Source organism: Ochotona princeps, chromosome 1 (genome assembly GCF_030435755.1).
Source record: "Ochotona princeps isolate mOchPri1 chromosome 1, mOchPri1.hap1, whole genome shotgun sequence".
Lineage (NCBI taxonomy): Eukaryota > Metazoa > Chordata > Mammalia > Lagomorpha > Ochotonidae > Ochotona > Ochotona princeps.
In genome coordinates this window covers 38,223,391-38,236,577 of record NC_080832.1, presented here as the reverse complement: position 1 = coordinate 38,236,577, position 13,187 = coordinate 38,223,391, and the positions used below count along the sequence as shown (strand labels likewise).

Genomic DNA, 13,187 nt, shown 5'->3' with positions numbered 1-13,187 from the left:
TATGAGAGGTTTCTGGAGCAATCCTGATGGTCCTTATAAAAGAGAGTGGGGATCCAAAGTTGGAAGCAGGCAAGGGCCAGAGGAAGCTCCCCTCCCTAGTTCCGAAGGAAGCTTACTGTTCTTCTGTTTCCGCGGACCGTCCAGGGATCCTGGCTGTCGCACCGATGTCCCTGAATCCTGCAAGGCAGGAATTGGGCTTCTTCCATCCCATATTGTAGGTCCAAATGGGGGTGGGCGACCTCAGAGAAGAGATGTACTTTCCTGTAGCATGGGAGTAAAAGGAAATATGCCCCTTAAAAGTCTTGCATGTGAATTTCAGTAGCAATTTTTGGAATAGATTTATGTATTTGGAAGTCAAGGTAACAGACAAATGAGGGAAAAAAGAGACAGAGAGTGAGAGATCATCCACCTGCTGGTTCTCTACCACTTTGATATCAGCTGAGATTGCACCAGGCTGATTGTGGGTACTGGGACCCGGAAACGAGGCCTTGATCTGAGGCCTTCCCAGGTGCACTAACAGGTGGAATTGGAACCTGAGAAGGAGGACTCCAGTGGACACTCCAATATGGGATGTGGGCATCCCAGGGTGCAACTTAACGTGCTGTGCTGCAATGCCCAGCTCAAGAAGTTTTCTGAACAACAACAATAAATGTGTGGGGGAGTAAGCCAGCAGCTGGAAGTCACTCAGTCTCTTTTGCTCTTCTTCTTTCTCTCTGACTTTCAAATAAGTAATAAAATAATAAAATAATAACAAAAAACCTATTTTTTGTTCAAACATTGCATCCAACTTTTGGAAAACGTTTGGGGGTTTAGTGTCTCCATTCATTTTCTGTTGCTGTCTCTGAAAATACCAGCAACTAGAGAAATTATAAACAATAGAAGAAGTTCATTTGGTTCATGATTCAGGAAGCTGGCCAGTCCACCATCCAGGAGCTGCATCTAGGGTCTGCTTAGCTGCTGGGGAGAGAAGAAGAGGACAGGCAGAACTCATTCTTGTGTCAGGAACCCACTCCGAGACAACACATTCACTGTCACAGAAACAGCACTACTCTGTCTTTGATTCATTGATTCCAAGCATCTCTGCAAGATCCTCCCTTAATAAGGTTGCAATGTCAACTAAAATACAACATGAGCTTTGGAACAGTCATTTTAAAAATAAATACCACTTACTACTCTTATGAGCAGTTACACTAAATTTCTGTTTAGCTGCAATGTTAGCATTGTCTCATCCTGGGCCACGTTTGGTTTAGCCAAACATGTGCCTGTATAAGCTAATGGATGCAGAATCTGCTTTGGGGCACAAAGCGCTCCAGGGCATGGACTTTGCCAGCTGCTTTGTCCTGACTTCTCACCATTTTCCCTCCTATCTCTAGCTGGAAGACGAAATCAATACGTTACGACAAGTGTTGTCCGCGAAAGAAAGGCACCTGGTTGAAATCAAACAAAAGCTTGGCATGAATCTGATGAATGAGTTGAAACAGAACTTCAGCAAAAGCTGGCACGACATGCAGACCACCACCGCGTGAGTAGGACCTCCTCAGACATAAACCAATATGTAGCTGGCCTGGGTTTAGTTTTTTCCTGTAACAATGACATTTGTAGCTGGGAGAAACTATCTTCTCCAGAAGCAAAAATAAATCTGAGTAGCATTAAATATGGGAAGCAGACTGTAACATAACCTCATAAACCAAAAATTATTTTTGAACAGATACCATTTGTGGGATTTATAGTTTAAATATTTTTTCTTTATTTCATCTTTATAGACATTTATTAAATATATATATCTTTTCCCTCATCAAAATAGTAGATGAGCAGGTATCTTTCTCTGAGAATCCTTAACATTTGCTACATATTTTAAGTTTCTATCAGAAATTGCTGGCAACTTTAGCACACACTTGTTGGCAATTAATTTAAAAAGAAAACCTTGTACCTCTCATATCATAGGGATGCATTTTTTTAAATCAATAGTTTATTTTGAAAAGATTTACTTACTGGGCCTGGTACAATGGCTTAATGGCTAAGTTCTTGCCTTGGATCTGCTGGGATCCCATATGGGTGCCAGTTCGTATCCTGGCTGCTCCATTTCCCAGTTAGAGCCCTGCTTGTAGCCAGGGAAAGCAGTTAGAGAATGACCCAAAGCCTTGGGACCCTGCACCTACATCGAAGATCCAAAAGAAACTCCTGGTTTCTGGCTTCTGGCTTTGGGTCAGTTCAGTCCCCCATCTCTCTGTAAATCTTTCAGAATTACTGAGAGAAAGGGAGAGACAGAGAGGCATCGTCCTTCTACTGCTTTACTTCCGAAGTGGCAACAACAGATCAAAACTCAGGCTGAAGGCAGGAGGCAGGAACTTCATCTGGGTCTCCCACATGAGTGACAAGGATCCAAGCACAAGGGCTATCTTGTGCTTTTCACAGGCCATAGCAGGGTGCTACTTTGGAAGTGGACCAGCTAGGTCTCAAATCAGTGCCGATATGAGATGCTGGAAGCACAGGTGATAGCTTTCCCTGCTACTCCACAGAATTGGTCCCAGGTTGCATTTTTTATCTTGGCAACTCTAAGGAGTATTTAAAGCTGGATTTACATCATGCACTGACATGTGTCAGTTTCAAACATCTTTGGAACAATCGCAGGAAAGAATTTTTTTGGTAATGTATTTTAGTAAGTAGAATTTTTAATTATTAATATATTGGTAAGATTCATAATAATAATGAATAAGTTTATCTGTCACAAGTTTGGACCTTGCTTTTTTTTTTAAGATTTATTTTATTTTTATTGGAAAGTCAGATATTCAGAGAAGAGGAGAGACAGAGAAAAAGATCTTCCATCCAATGATTCACTCCCCAAGTGACCACAATGGCCGGTGCTATGCTGATCCGAAGCCAGGAGCCAGGAACTTCTTCCAGGCCTCCCACACGGAACTTCTTCCAGAGTCCCAAGGCTTTGGTCCGTCCTCAACTGCTTTCCCAGGCCACAAGCAGAGAGCTGGATGGGAAGTGGAGCTGCCAGGATTATAACCAATGCCCATTTGGGATCCCAGAGCTTTCAAGGCAAGAACTTTAGCCGCTAAGCCACGCCCCTGGGCCCATGGACCTTGTTTTAAACTTTGATGGCCAATACCAATTTCTGATCATGGAAGAGGTTGAACTGGCTCCAATTCCATGAACCTGGCCATTTCTGTATTGAATTCATGTCTGAAATTTCTTATCACACTTAAACTTCCATCTGGGGTGTAAGAGACAGGATGTATCTCTGCTTGGCCTGCCCCAATCACACTGCAGGATCAAGCTAAGTCTATGGAGGGCAGAGCAGGTCTTCTGCTGAATGGGAGTGAAAGGAATGAGGTTGGAGGAAGAGCAGGGAATATGGAACAGAGAGTGTGTCAAGTTTGCCCTGATTCTAAAGCGGCAGAGGCAGAGGAATAGCAGGGAAGGGAAGAGGTTCCCATTTGTCCTGGGATGAGGGATTACAACAGGCAAATTCAAGCAAGACCGCTAGGGGTTTTTCACAAGGGAGAATATATGGTTTGTTTTCTCCCATGTTCAAAAAGCACATTGAGTTTATAACCAGGCATTCGGCTTTATAACAAATTTTGATCGGATACAGAAAGCAGATTTATTCCCTGGGGTGGTGGAGTTTATGCTCTAGTCAGAAAAATGGAGCTTTGTTTTGGTTCCGTTTTTTACAAGTTGAGAGAAAAATAAAGTGATGGCAATTTCAGGGTATTGTGGGAATGAAAAGCAGGAGAGGCAGCTTGGATGGGGAAGGCTTGCCAAGGTTTCAGAAGAGCCCTGTGGAATGTGTGGGCGGAGCCCCATGTGGGATACACAGCCTGGGGAAACCCCCAGGCATGAGAAAAGGTGTCTGCTCCTGAAGGAGGGCTTCCAGTTAGAGGAGTGGAGGGGTTGAGCCGTGGCATCTGTTAATAGAGTTATCTTGGTGCTCTTACAGGAGAAGGTCATTGAAAAGGCCACTATTGTTCATTTATCCAACAATAATGAGGTATTGTTCCTGGAGTCTGATCCAAAGACCTAAGGATATTGGGTTCCAACACAGATGGAGCAAGGTTCCACTGATTGTGCAAAGAGAAGAGAGGGAAGCAAGCAATGAAATAAACATGAGAAGAGATGCCAGAATGTGCTGTAATGGAAATAGTACTTGGAGATATGCTAGTGAGTGACGGGGAGGTGAGCATGGGTGCTGCTTGGTGTAAATCCCAGGAGGCTGATTCTGAGTTCAGACATGAATGTCAAGGAAGTTGTCGTCTGATGATCTTGGGGAGAGCCTTGAAGCAGGAAAACATTTCCATAAAGGTGCTGAATTTGTTCTGCAGGTTGACGGGCCCAAGCCCATTTCTGGAGTGAAATAAGAGGAAATGAGTTGGGAGCTTCTGTGGCATGGCAACCATAGAAAAAAGTAGAGATTTTCTTGGATGCCACGGAAGGGTTTGGATCAGGAAATGACCCGTTCTGCCACACTTTCTAACCAGACCAACCTGCGTACTTTGTGGAGGTCATAAGTGGAAACTGGAAAATTATTTGTGATTTGTTACTGCAGCCACATGCTACCGCACTGATTCTGGCAGATGGTGACACAAGGGAGAGTCATGGATGAGGGTGGGGAGACAGAATTTGGAGTTTGGGCCAACAGGACTTCTGAGTGGTTATTTTTAATTGGAGGTGGAATAGAGGGACCACTTGGTCTCATGGATTAATGTTGGTGCTATCTACCATAATAATCTGGCATTGTACTTAAGCTCAAGAGCTGTGGACTGGGGTGCCTGCAGTGCAACCTATGCCCTGCTGCCTCAGTAAGGTAAGGTGCTGTTGGTACCTCTTTGATGGCATGAACAGTCAGTAAGTCAATATTTGTAAAGCATGTAGGACACTGTCTGACACTGTAGACAGGCAGTGATTATTTACTGTTGTGAGAAAGCTGGAGAAACAGGTATAGAGGAAAAGCCCAAGGAGTGTATTTTGGCACTGTGAGCTCAGGCAGGTTTGAGACTAAGAGGACAACTCAGACAAAAGGTTAAACACAGACATGGAAGCTGGGACTCACCAGTAAATAGGTTGGTGAAAGCCATAGGACTTGGGCAGGCAAGATGGTGGTACAGAGTACAGACAGGTTAAAACTGATAGAGAATTATTAGCCAGGATTAAGCACAGAGGGCAGATTCTAAGAAAAGATAAAGGATAGGCTGATGACAGAGGGGTACCTGGGAACTCTTGAATATAGGGAAGCAGTAGCGACAGTTGTAGTGATCAGATAACACAGCAGCAGTTGGCAAGTGGCAGTCCGAGTTGCACTGGCAGCCAAAGCTCCAGCGGCAGTAGCAGAACTCAGGAGGTGAACATAGGCAAAGATCTATGCATCTTGCTGGCTTGATTGACTCAACCATGAGCAGAGAAAGAGCAGCAGATTCCAAGGGGTGGTGCAGGAACAGGGTGGATCTCACGGCTCAGATCCCCACCAGTGCTGCGATAGGCACCATTTTGTGTAGTGGGACAAAAACTGTGAGACTGGAGGGATAGCCAGGAGAAGGCTTGCTTCTGGCTCAGCGTATCGCACTGATCACACAGGGAAAGCAGTGCCAACTTTGCATCTTGCAGGTTCCACACAAGATTGATCAGTATGGCCTCCAAATCTAATGGCCAGCAGACTTAGAAACTCCACCAGCACCACTTCAGGTGCCATTTTGTGTAGTGTGGCAAAGGTTGTGGGACAAGAGAAGCAACAGTAAGCTGTGCGTGTGCTAGACGAGGAACAAATCAATTCCAGCTCAGTGCACTGCACTGGTCCCCCAGAGAAAGCAGTTGATGAGACATTATGTTAGCTCTACCCAAAACAGATCTGGGTGGCCATGAGACTTAATGGCCACCAAACTCAGAACTCCACCAGTGCCACATCAGGCACCATTTTGTATAGTGCGACAAAGGCTGTGGGACTAGAGGGACAACAGTGAGCTATGCATGTGCTAAGCTGGGAGCAAAATCATTTCAGACAGTGTATTATACTGGTCCCCCAGGGAAGACAGTATCAACATGGATAGTTGGATAGGGGAGGCCCTCAGACCTAAGGGTAGCAGGTTTCCAGCAAGATCAGCATCACTAACAGTTCAGATATTTAGGACAGTTGGTATCTCCCTAATGCTAATCACTAACTTACACCTAACTCCCTAATCACTGTTTGAACTGAAAGAGGGAGAAAGGCTATATAAACTATGGTGTGGCCACAGTGCAGGAGCACAGGAAGTAGAGGTTGGTGAGACAAAAGGCTGGGGCTATGGAGGAAGTCTGTGGTAGAAGCTTAGCACAAAAGCCCAGGGCTGAAACTCACTAGAGAGAGTGGCATAAATTGCTACAAATGAAGAACTGGGTACCAAATTTAATCAATAAAATGAACCTGTAGACCTGTGGGTAACACAGCTCAGAAACCTACCCTAAGAAGAATCTGCTAAACAGAAGTATAATGACAAAGAGAAAAGAAGAGATGGAGTCATAATGAATGTTACTGAGGACTCTTCTGCAAAGCAGCAAAAACCTCAACCAACCTTAGAGTTAACTGAGAAAGATATCAAAAAAATGGGGGATACAGAATTTGAAAAACATGTTATAAAGTTTCTTAATAGCAGTGAGAAGCACATACAGGAGTTCAAGGAATTTAAAGAATATGTCACACAGGAAATAGCAACACTAAAAATCAAGCTGAATTACTGGAAATAAAGTACGCAATATAGCAAATTAAAAATTCAGTGAAACTCTCAATAATAGAATGAAGGAGGCAGAAGAAAGAATCTAAGAATTGGAAGATACTTCTTGTCACACGGGGAAACAATCAAAGAGCTGGAAGCAGAGCTATGTCAAGCAAAAGTATTCAGGGATTAAGAGGCACTGTTAAAAGACCAAATGTAAGAGTTATGGGAGTTCAGAAGGCACAGAAAGAGAAGCTGGGTTTAAAAATGTATTCAATAAAATAATAAAGGAAAACTTGCCTAATCTGGAGAAAGAATTAGGAAACAACATCCAACTATGTGACATAAATATGAACAGAATTAAAGGGAGAAATACACTCCAATACAATATAGAACAGACCTTAACATTCGCATTAACCTTAAGACATAAATCAATGAGACAGAAACTCAGCAAGAAAACAACAGAACTCACCCAAACACAGACTTAGCAAATGTATTAATTGATATCTACAGAACCCTTCATCCTACAGAGAATACACATTTTTAAAAATCAGTATGTGAAAGTTTCTCCAGGATTTATCATACTATAGTCCACAAAACAAGCTTCAGTAACATTTTTAAAAAGATTTATTTATTTTTATTGCAAAATCAGATATATACAGAGAGGAGGAAAAACAGAAAGAAATATCTTCCATCCTATGATTCACTCCCCAATTTACCATAACGGCCAGTTCTGCACCTATCATAAGCCAGGAGCCCAGATCCTCTTCCGGTCTCCCACGCAGGTGCATGGTCCCAAAGCTTTGGGCCGTCCTTAACTGCTTTCCCAGGCTACAAGCAGGGAGCTGGATGGGAAGCGGGGCTGCCAGGATTAGAACCAGTGCCTGTATGGGATCCTGGCTTGTTTAAGATGTGGACTTTAGCCGCTAGGTCGCAGGGCCAGACCGACATGTTATAATCAAAATTATAACATGTATCTTCTCAGACCATCATGGTGTGAAATTGGAGCCCTACAAGTCAAAATATCCCAGAAGATATGTAAATGCTTGGGGACTGAACAATGTGTTGTTAAATGAACAATTAGTTATAGAAGAAATCAAATAAGAAGTTTTAAAATTGCTTGAAACAAATGAAGGCACCAACACAACACTTCAAAACTTATGGGACATGATCAAGGCAGCATTAAGAGGAAAGTTCATCTCAATCAATGCTTATGTCAGGAAACTAGAAGAGCACCAAGCACCAAAAGATTCAGTCAAGAGACTATTAGAACTCATACATTTCAAGAAGTTAGAAAAACAACGGCAAAGCAATCCCAAGATTAGCAAGCAAAAAGGAATAACCAAATAGAATAAATAAACCAAAGACCAAAAGAACAATACATAAGACCAATGGATCAAAGAGCTGGTTCTTCAAGAAAATCAACAAAATAGATTCCCCACTTAAAAAAAAGGGTGGGGGGAGAAGATATGAACCAATAGGGTAAGAGAAGAAAAAGAAAATACTACAACCTATACCATGGACTTAGGAACCATTAAAAGGAACAATATGTCTACAAATCAAAAGACCTAGAAGAAATGGATAGATTTTCAATGCATACAATCCACCGAAATTGAATCATAAGGCAATTAATAATCTAAATAGACCTATAACATAAACTGAAATCAAATAGGTAATTAAAACCCTCTCAACAAGGAAAAGCCCCGGACCAGGTGGCTTCACTGCTGAATTCTACCATGTTTCAAGAAGAAATTACGCTAATTCTTCACAAGCTTTTTCAAGCAATACAAAGGAAGGCAATCCTTCCAATCTCTTTTTATGAAGCCAATATCACTTTAATACCAAAGCCAGATAGAGACACAACAGAAAAAAAGAACTACATTGATATCCCTGATGAACATAGACGCAAAGATTCTCAACAAAAATACTAGGCTACAGAATCCAACAGTACGTCAGGCAGATCATTCACCTGAACCAGGTGTGAGTCATCCCTGACATACAGGGATGCTTTAACATTTGCAAAGCAATAAATGTGATACACCACATCAACAAATCAAAAAATAAAAGTCATATGATCATCTCAATAGATGCAGAGAAAGCATTTGATAAAATCCAACACCATGCTGAAAACCTTAAGTAAGATAGACATAGAAGAAACATTTTATAACACAATATATGAAAAACCCAATGCCAACATCATACTAAATGGGGAAAGACTAAAAGCTTTTCTGAAAATATCTGGAACTAGACAAGGATGTCCACTCTCACCACTGCTTTTCAATATAGTATTGGAAGCCCTTGACAGAGCTATTAGGCAAGAAAAACAAATTAAAGAAATTCAAATCAGAAATAAGGAATTGAAATTATCCCTGTTTGCAGAAGACATGATTCTCTACTTTGGAGAACCAAAAGATTCAGTCAAGAAACTATTAGAACTCATAAGAGACTTTGGCAGGGTCTCAGGATACAAAATTAGTGAACACAAATCGATGGCACAAGTGTATACAAAAAAATTCCATGGTTGAGAATCGAATTGTAAGTACAGTCCCCTTTAAAATACTGGAGAGGAACCTTAAATACCTAGAACTCAATATGATCAAATATGTTGAAGACCTCTATGATGAAAACTATAAAACATTAAAAAGGGAAATAGAAGAAGACATTAGAAGATGGAAAAAAATGCCATGTTCCTGGACTGGCAGAATCATCATCATCAAAATGTCCATATTACCAAAAGTAATGTACAAATTCAACATGATCCCAATCAGCGTTCAACAAGATTCTTCTCAGAAATAGAAAAGAAAATACAAAAGTTTATCTGGAAACAGAAGTGACCACAAATAGCCAAAGCTATCCTGAAGAATAAAAATCAGGCTAGAGCAATCCCAATTCCAGACCTCAAGACATACTAAGGAGCAGTGTCATCAAAACAGTCTGGTACTGATACAGAAACAGAAGAAGTCAGTGGAACAGAATAGAAACCCCAGAAGTGAGCCCACACATGTATCTTCAGCAAATCTTTGACAAGAAAACCATGGTCTCTTCAATAAATGCTGTTGGGACAATTGGATAGCAGCCTGCAGAGGTAAGAAACAAGACCCCCATCTTTCACCTTACACAAAAATCAGCACTAAATGGATCAAGGACCTAAACCTGCACCCAGAATCCAAGAAACCTTTAGCGGAAAACATAGGAAATACTCTCAAAGAAATAGGAATGGAGAAAGACTTCGGAAAAATAGCACAGTCAAAACCAAAATAAACAAATGGGACTACCTCATACTAAAAAGCTCTGTATAGCAAAGGAAACAACAAAGTAAAGAAGCAACCAGCAGAATGGGAGAAAGTCTTTATACACTACACAACTTATAGGGGCCTAATATCCAGGATATACAAAAAGCTTCAGAAACCCAGTTAAACAACAACCTGATTAAAAAATGGGTGATGAAAATTGAAGACATTTTTCAAAAGAATAAATTCAAATGGCTAATAGCCATATGAAAAGATGCTCAAGTTCCCTAGATATTGGGGAGATAGAAATGAAAACCACATTGAGATTTCACATAACTAGTGAGATTGGCCTACATTCAAAACTGTTCTAACAACATTTGCTGGCGTGGATGTGAGGAGAAATGTACTCTCCTTCACTGTTGGTGGGAATGTAGGCTAGTACAACCACTACAGAAGTCAGTATGGGGAGTACTTAGAGAACTGCAAATACACGTGCTATATGATCCAGTTATTCCACTCCTAGGAATATATCCAAAGGAAATAATATGTGCATTTGATAAAGGTATCTATAATCCCATATTTACAGCAGCACAATCTACAATAGCAAACACATGGAAATGACACAGATGCCTGTCAAAAGAGTAATGGATAACTGTATCTCATGGATAATTACATCTCATGGATTTTGATTTGATTTTTTTGTTAGTTTCATCTCCTCAAAACACTTTCTTCTCATTAAACTCTTCAATGACTCAAAGATCATACAGTAGCATCATTTTCTTCAAGAAGTTTCCTGATTTTCTTTTTCATTTATTCAGCGACACATTAGTCATGCAGTAGCATGTTATTTAACTTAATGGTGTTGTTAATTTCTTTTTTTTCTTGTTGTTGATTTTGTTTTGTGGCTTTTCATTTAAAGGGATTATAGTAACTGTAATGAAGACTATCAAACCTAGCAGCATGTAATTTAACTTCATGGCATTGTAAATTTCTATTTTTCTTTCTGTTGTTGATTTTATGTTGTGGCTTTTCATTTAAGGGGATATATGGTAACTGTATAAATGGAGACAATCATATTCAGATGCAAGGATACAATGCAGTCTGCATCTCTACTTCCAGACAAAGATGGACTCCCGATGAAACTCTTTACTCTATCTTGACAATAGGATGCTGGACTCTCTGCCATTGTCCATGTCCACAATGATAGGCATATGACTGTGTATGAAGAACTACAGTATAGTAATTATATAGGGGAACTCAATGGGGAGGGAATTAGAGAGGGGATAAGGGAAATCCCATGATCTATGGAACTGTATCATAAAAGGATAATAATAAAAAGAAGTGAAATTTTAAAAAAAGAAACTGTGGTACATTTACTCCATGGGATACTACTCAGCCATTTAAAAGAGTGAAATTCTACCATTTGCAACCAAATGGTCCCAGTTAGAGACCATTATGCTCAGTGAAATAAGTCAAAGAACAAGTACCACCTGTTCTCTCTGATATAAGGCAAACTTCATGCAAATTATAAGATTAACATCCCTTTCAATACTGTTTGTGCTATATCTGAGGTATTTTGATGTTTTTTTAATTTTCATTTCTTATTATTTATGTATTTGTATGATCTTACATAGTTGATTAGGGTGCAAAGGGTCAAGGGCTATAGGAAAGTGGGTAATACCATTGTTTCCACACTAATATCATCATTTTTCCCCCTCCTATCTGGGGTCAGGAGAGAAATAAAGGGAGAAGCCCCACCCAGCCTCCCACCCATCCCAGATCCCTGATGTGAGGCATGCTCCAAGGGTCATGCTCAAGCAGTTTTGATAGTTCAACAGGTCTGAATTGCTGCCAATCTCACCATTCCAAGCACAATGAGATCTATTCAGAATCCACTGGCTGACATAGTCCCTTCATGGTTGGGGTTCTGAGATCAGCAGTTTAGTTGGGGGTATCTCCAAAGAAACTTCGTCTGAGATGATCCCAGACTTGATTCTTGTGTGTACTTGCCAATACAGGGTCTGGCACAGTCCATCGCCCCAATCAGCTTATGCACATGCTGGTCGTTACAATTGCTGGGTCAGTTCTGTTTGCAGCCCTGTCTTGCATGTGAACCAATGGGTGTTGCAGTCCAGCCCGATCCTGCCCACTTCATACTCGGCCCTCACGCAAACCACTGGGAGCTACAGCCTAGTTGGGGCGACTTCCCATAACCCTCACCAGACTTGCCCCTTTCGCTGGTTCTCATGCTTGCCAGTATATATCACAGACTTGTTCAGTCTGTCCCATGTCCCATTTAGCTCTCGTACATGTCAGTGGACATTGAAACCTAGTTCAACCCAATCAACCCTACTATCCAGCCCACACACATACTGGCAGATGCCTTTCTGTCTAACCACCCCTGCCTCTGTCCTGGTTTTCATGCTCTCCAGTGGGAGTGGTAACCCAAGAGGGAGGTGCCCACTATCTCCCTACTAGACCACTCCCACATCATGGACTCTCTAGGTGGTTCTGCAGTTTAACTTGACAGATTTATCCCCCAGTGCCAGCCTCTGCCATCTGATGCTGTGGCAAAGCCCAACCCACCCTTACCCACTCTACTTTTTGCTTGCACCAGTTGGAACAAACAGTCAGTCCAACCTGGCTTTTCCCTGATCTAGCTCACATGAGGCCCACAGGTGTTGTAGCCCTGCCTGGTCTGTTCTGCCTCATCCCAACTCACACTCTCCAGTGGAAGTGATTGTCCAGTGATTGTCAAGCAGGGGAGCCCACATTCTCCCTGCCGGCTTTGCCCTCTCCCTCCCTTGGTGTTCACGTGTGCTGTGTGGGTGCTGGGGCCACATCTGCTATGGCTCACTTCACCTTGGCATTCTGTAAGGGGTTGGGGCAAAAGCAGCTCCCTGCACTGTGGCGGTTGTGGGGGAGTGCCCCAACCAGGCCAGACCATATGCTGGGGCCTCAGGCCAAAATCACTGCTGACAGGCAGTGACCGAGTCCTCGTCTTTCCCCAGGCCCGAGTGATCTCTTCCCTCAGGGTCAGTACACCATGAGGGAAACTTGGGAACTGGATTAAGACCCTGGCTGTGCCCTGCTGCTATGCATCTTGCAGCAGGAAGACTTTGGGCAGTGTTGGGCTGTGGGGTTCGGGCAAAAGAGCTCCCTGCAGTGTTTTTATTTTTATTCCTCAAAATAAATTCTTTTCTCTTATTAAATTCCCCACAGACTCATGGATCACACAGTAGCAACATTTTCTCCAAGAATGTTT

The 13,187-nt window shown here is 42.0% G+C and overlaps 1 protein-coding gene across 4 annotated transcripts in view; it reads left to right on the top strand.

Moving 5' to 3' along the window:
• Positions 1-13,187, top strand: part of TPD52L1 (TPD52 like 1) — a 103,131-nt gene that overhangs the window by 71,107 nt on the left and 18,837 nt on the right. For all 4 annotated transcript variants that reach the window (XM_004587218.3, XM_058678680.1, XM_058678784.1 and 1 more), the window contains exon 3: positions 1,374-1,522. In XM_004587218.3, coding sequence (XP_004587275.2) covers positions 1,374-1,522 — 149 coding nt within the window. The remainder of the gene's footprint in view (positions 1-1,373; positions 1,523-13,187) is intronic.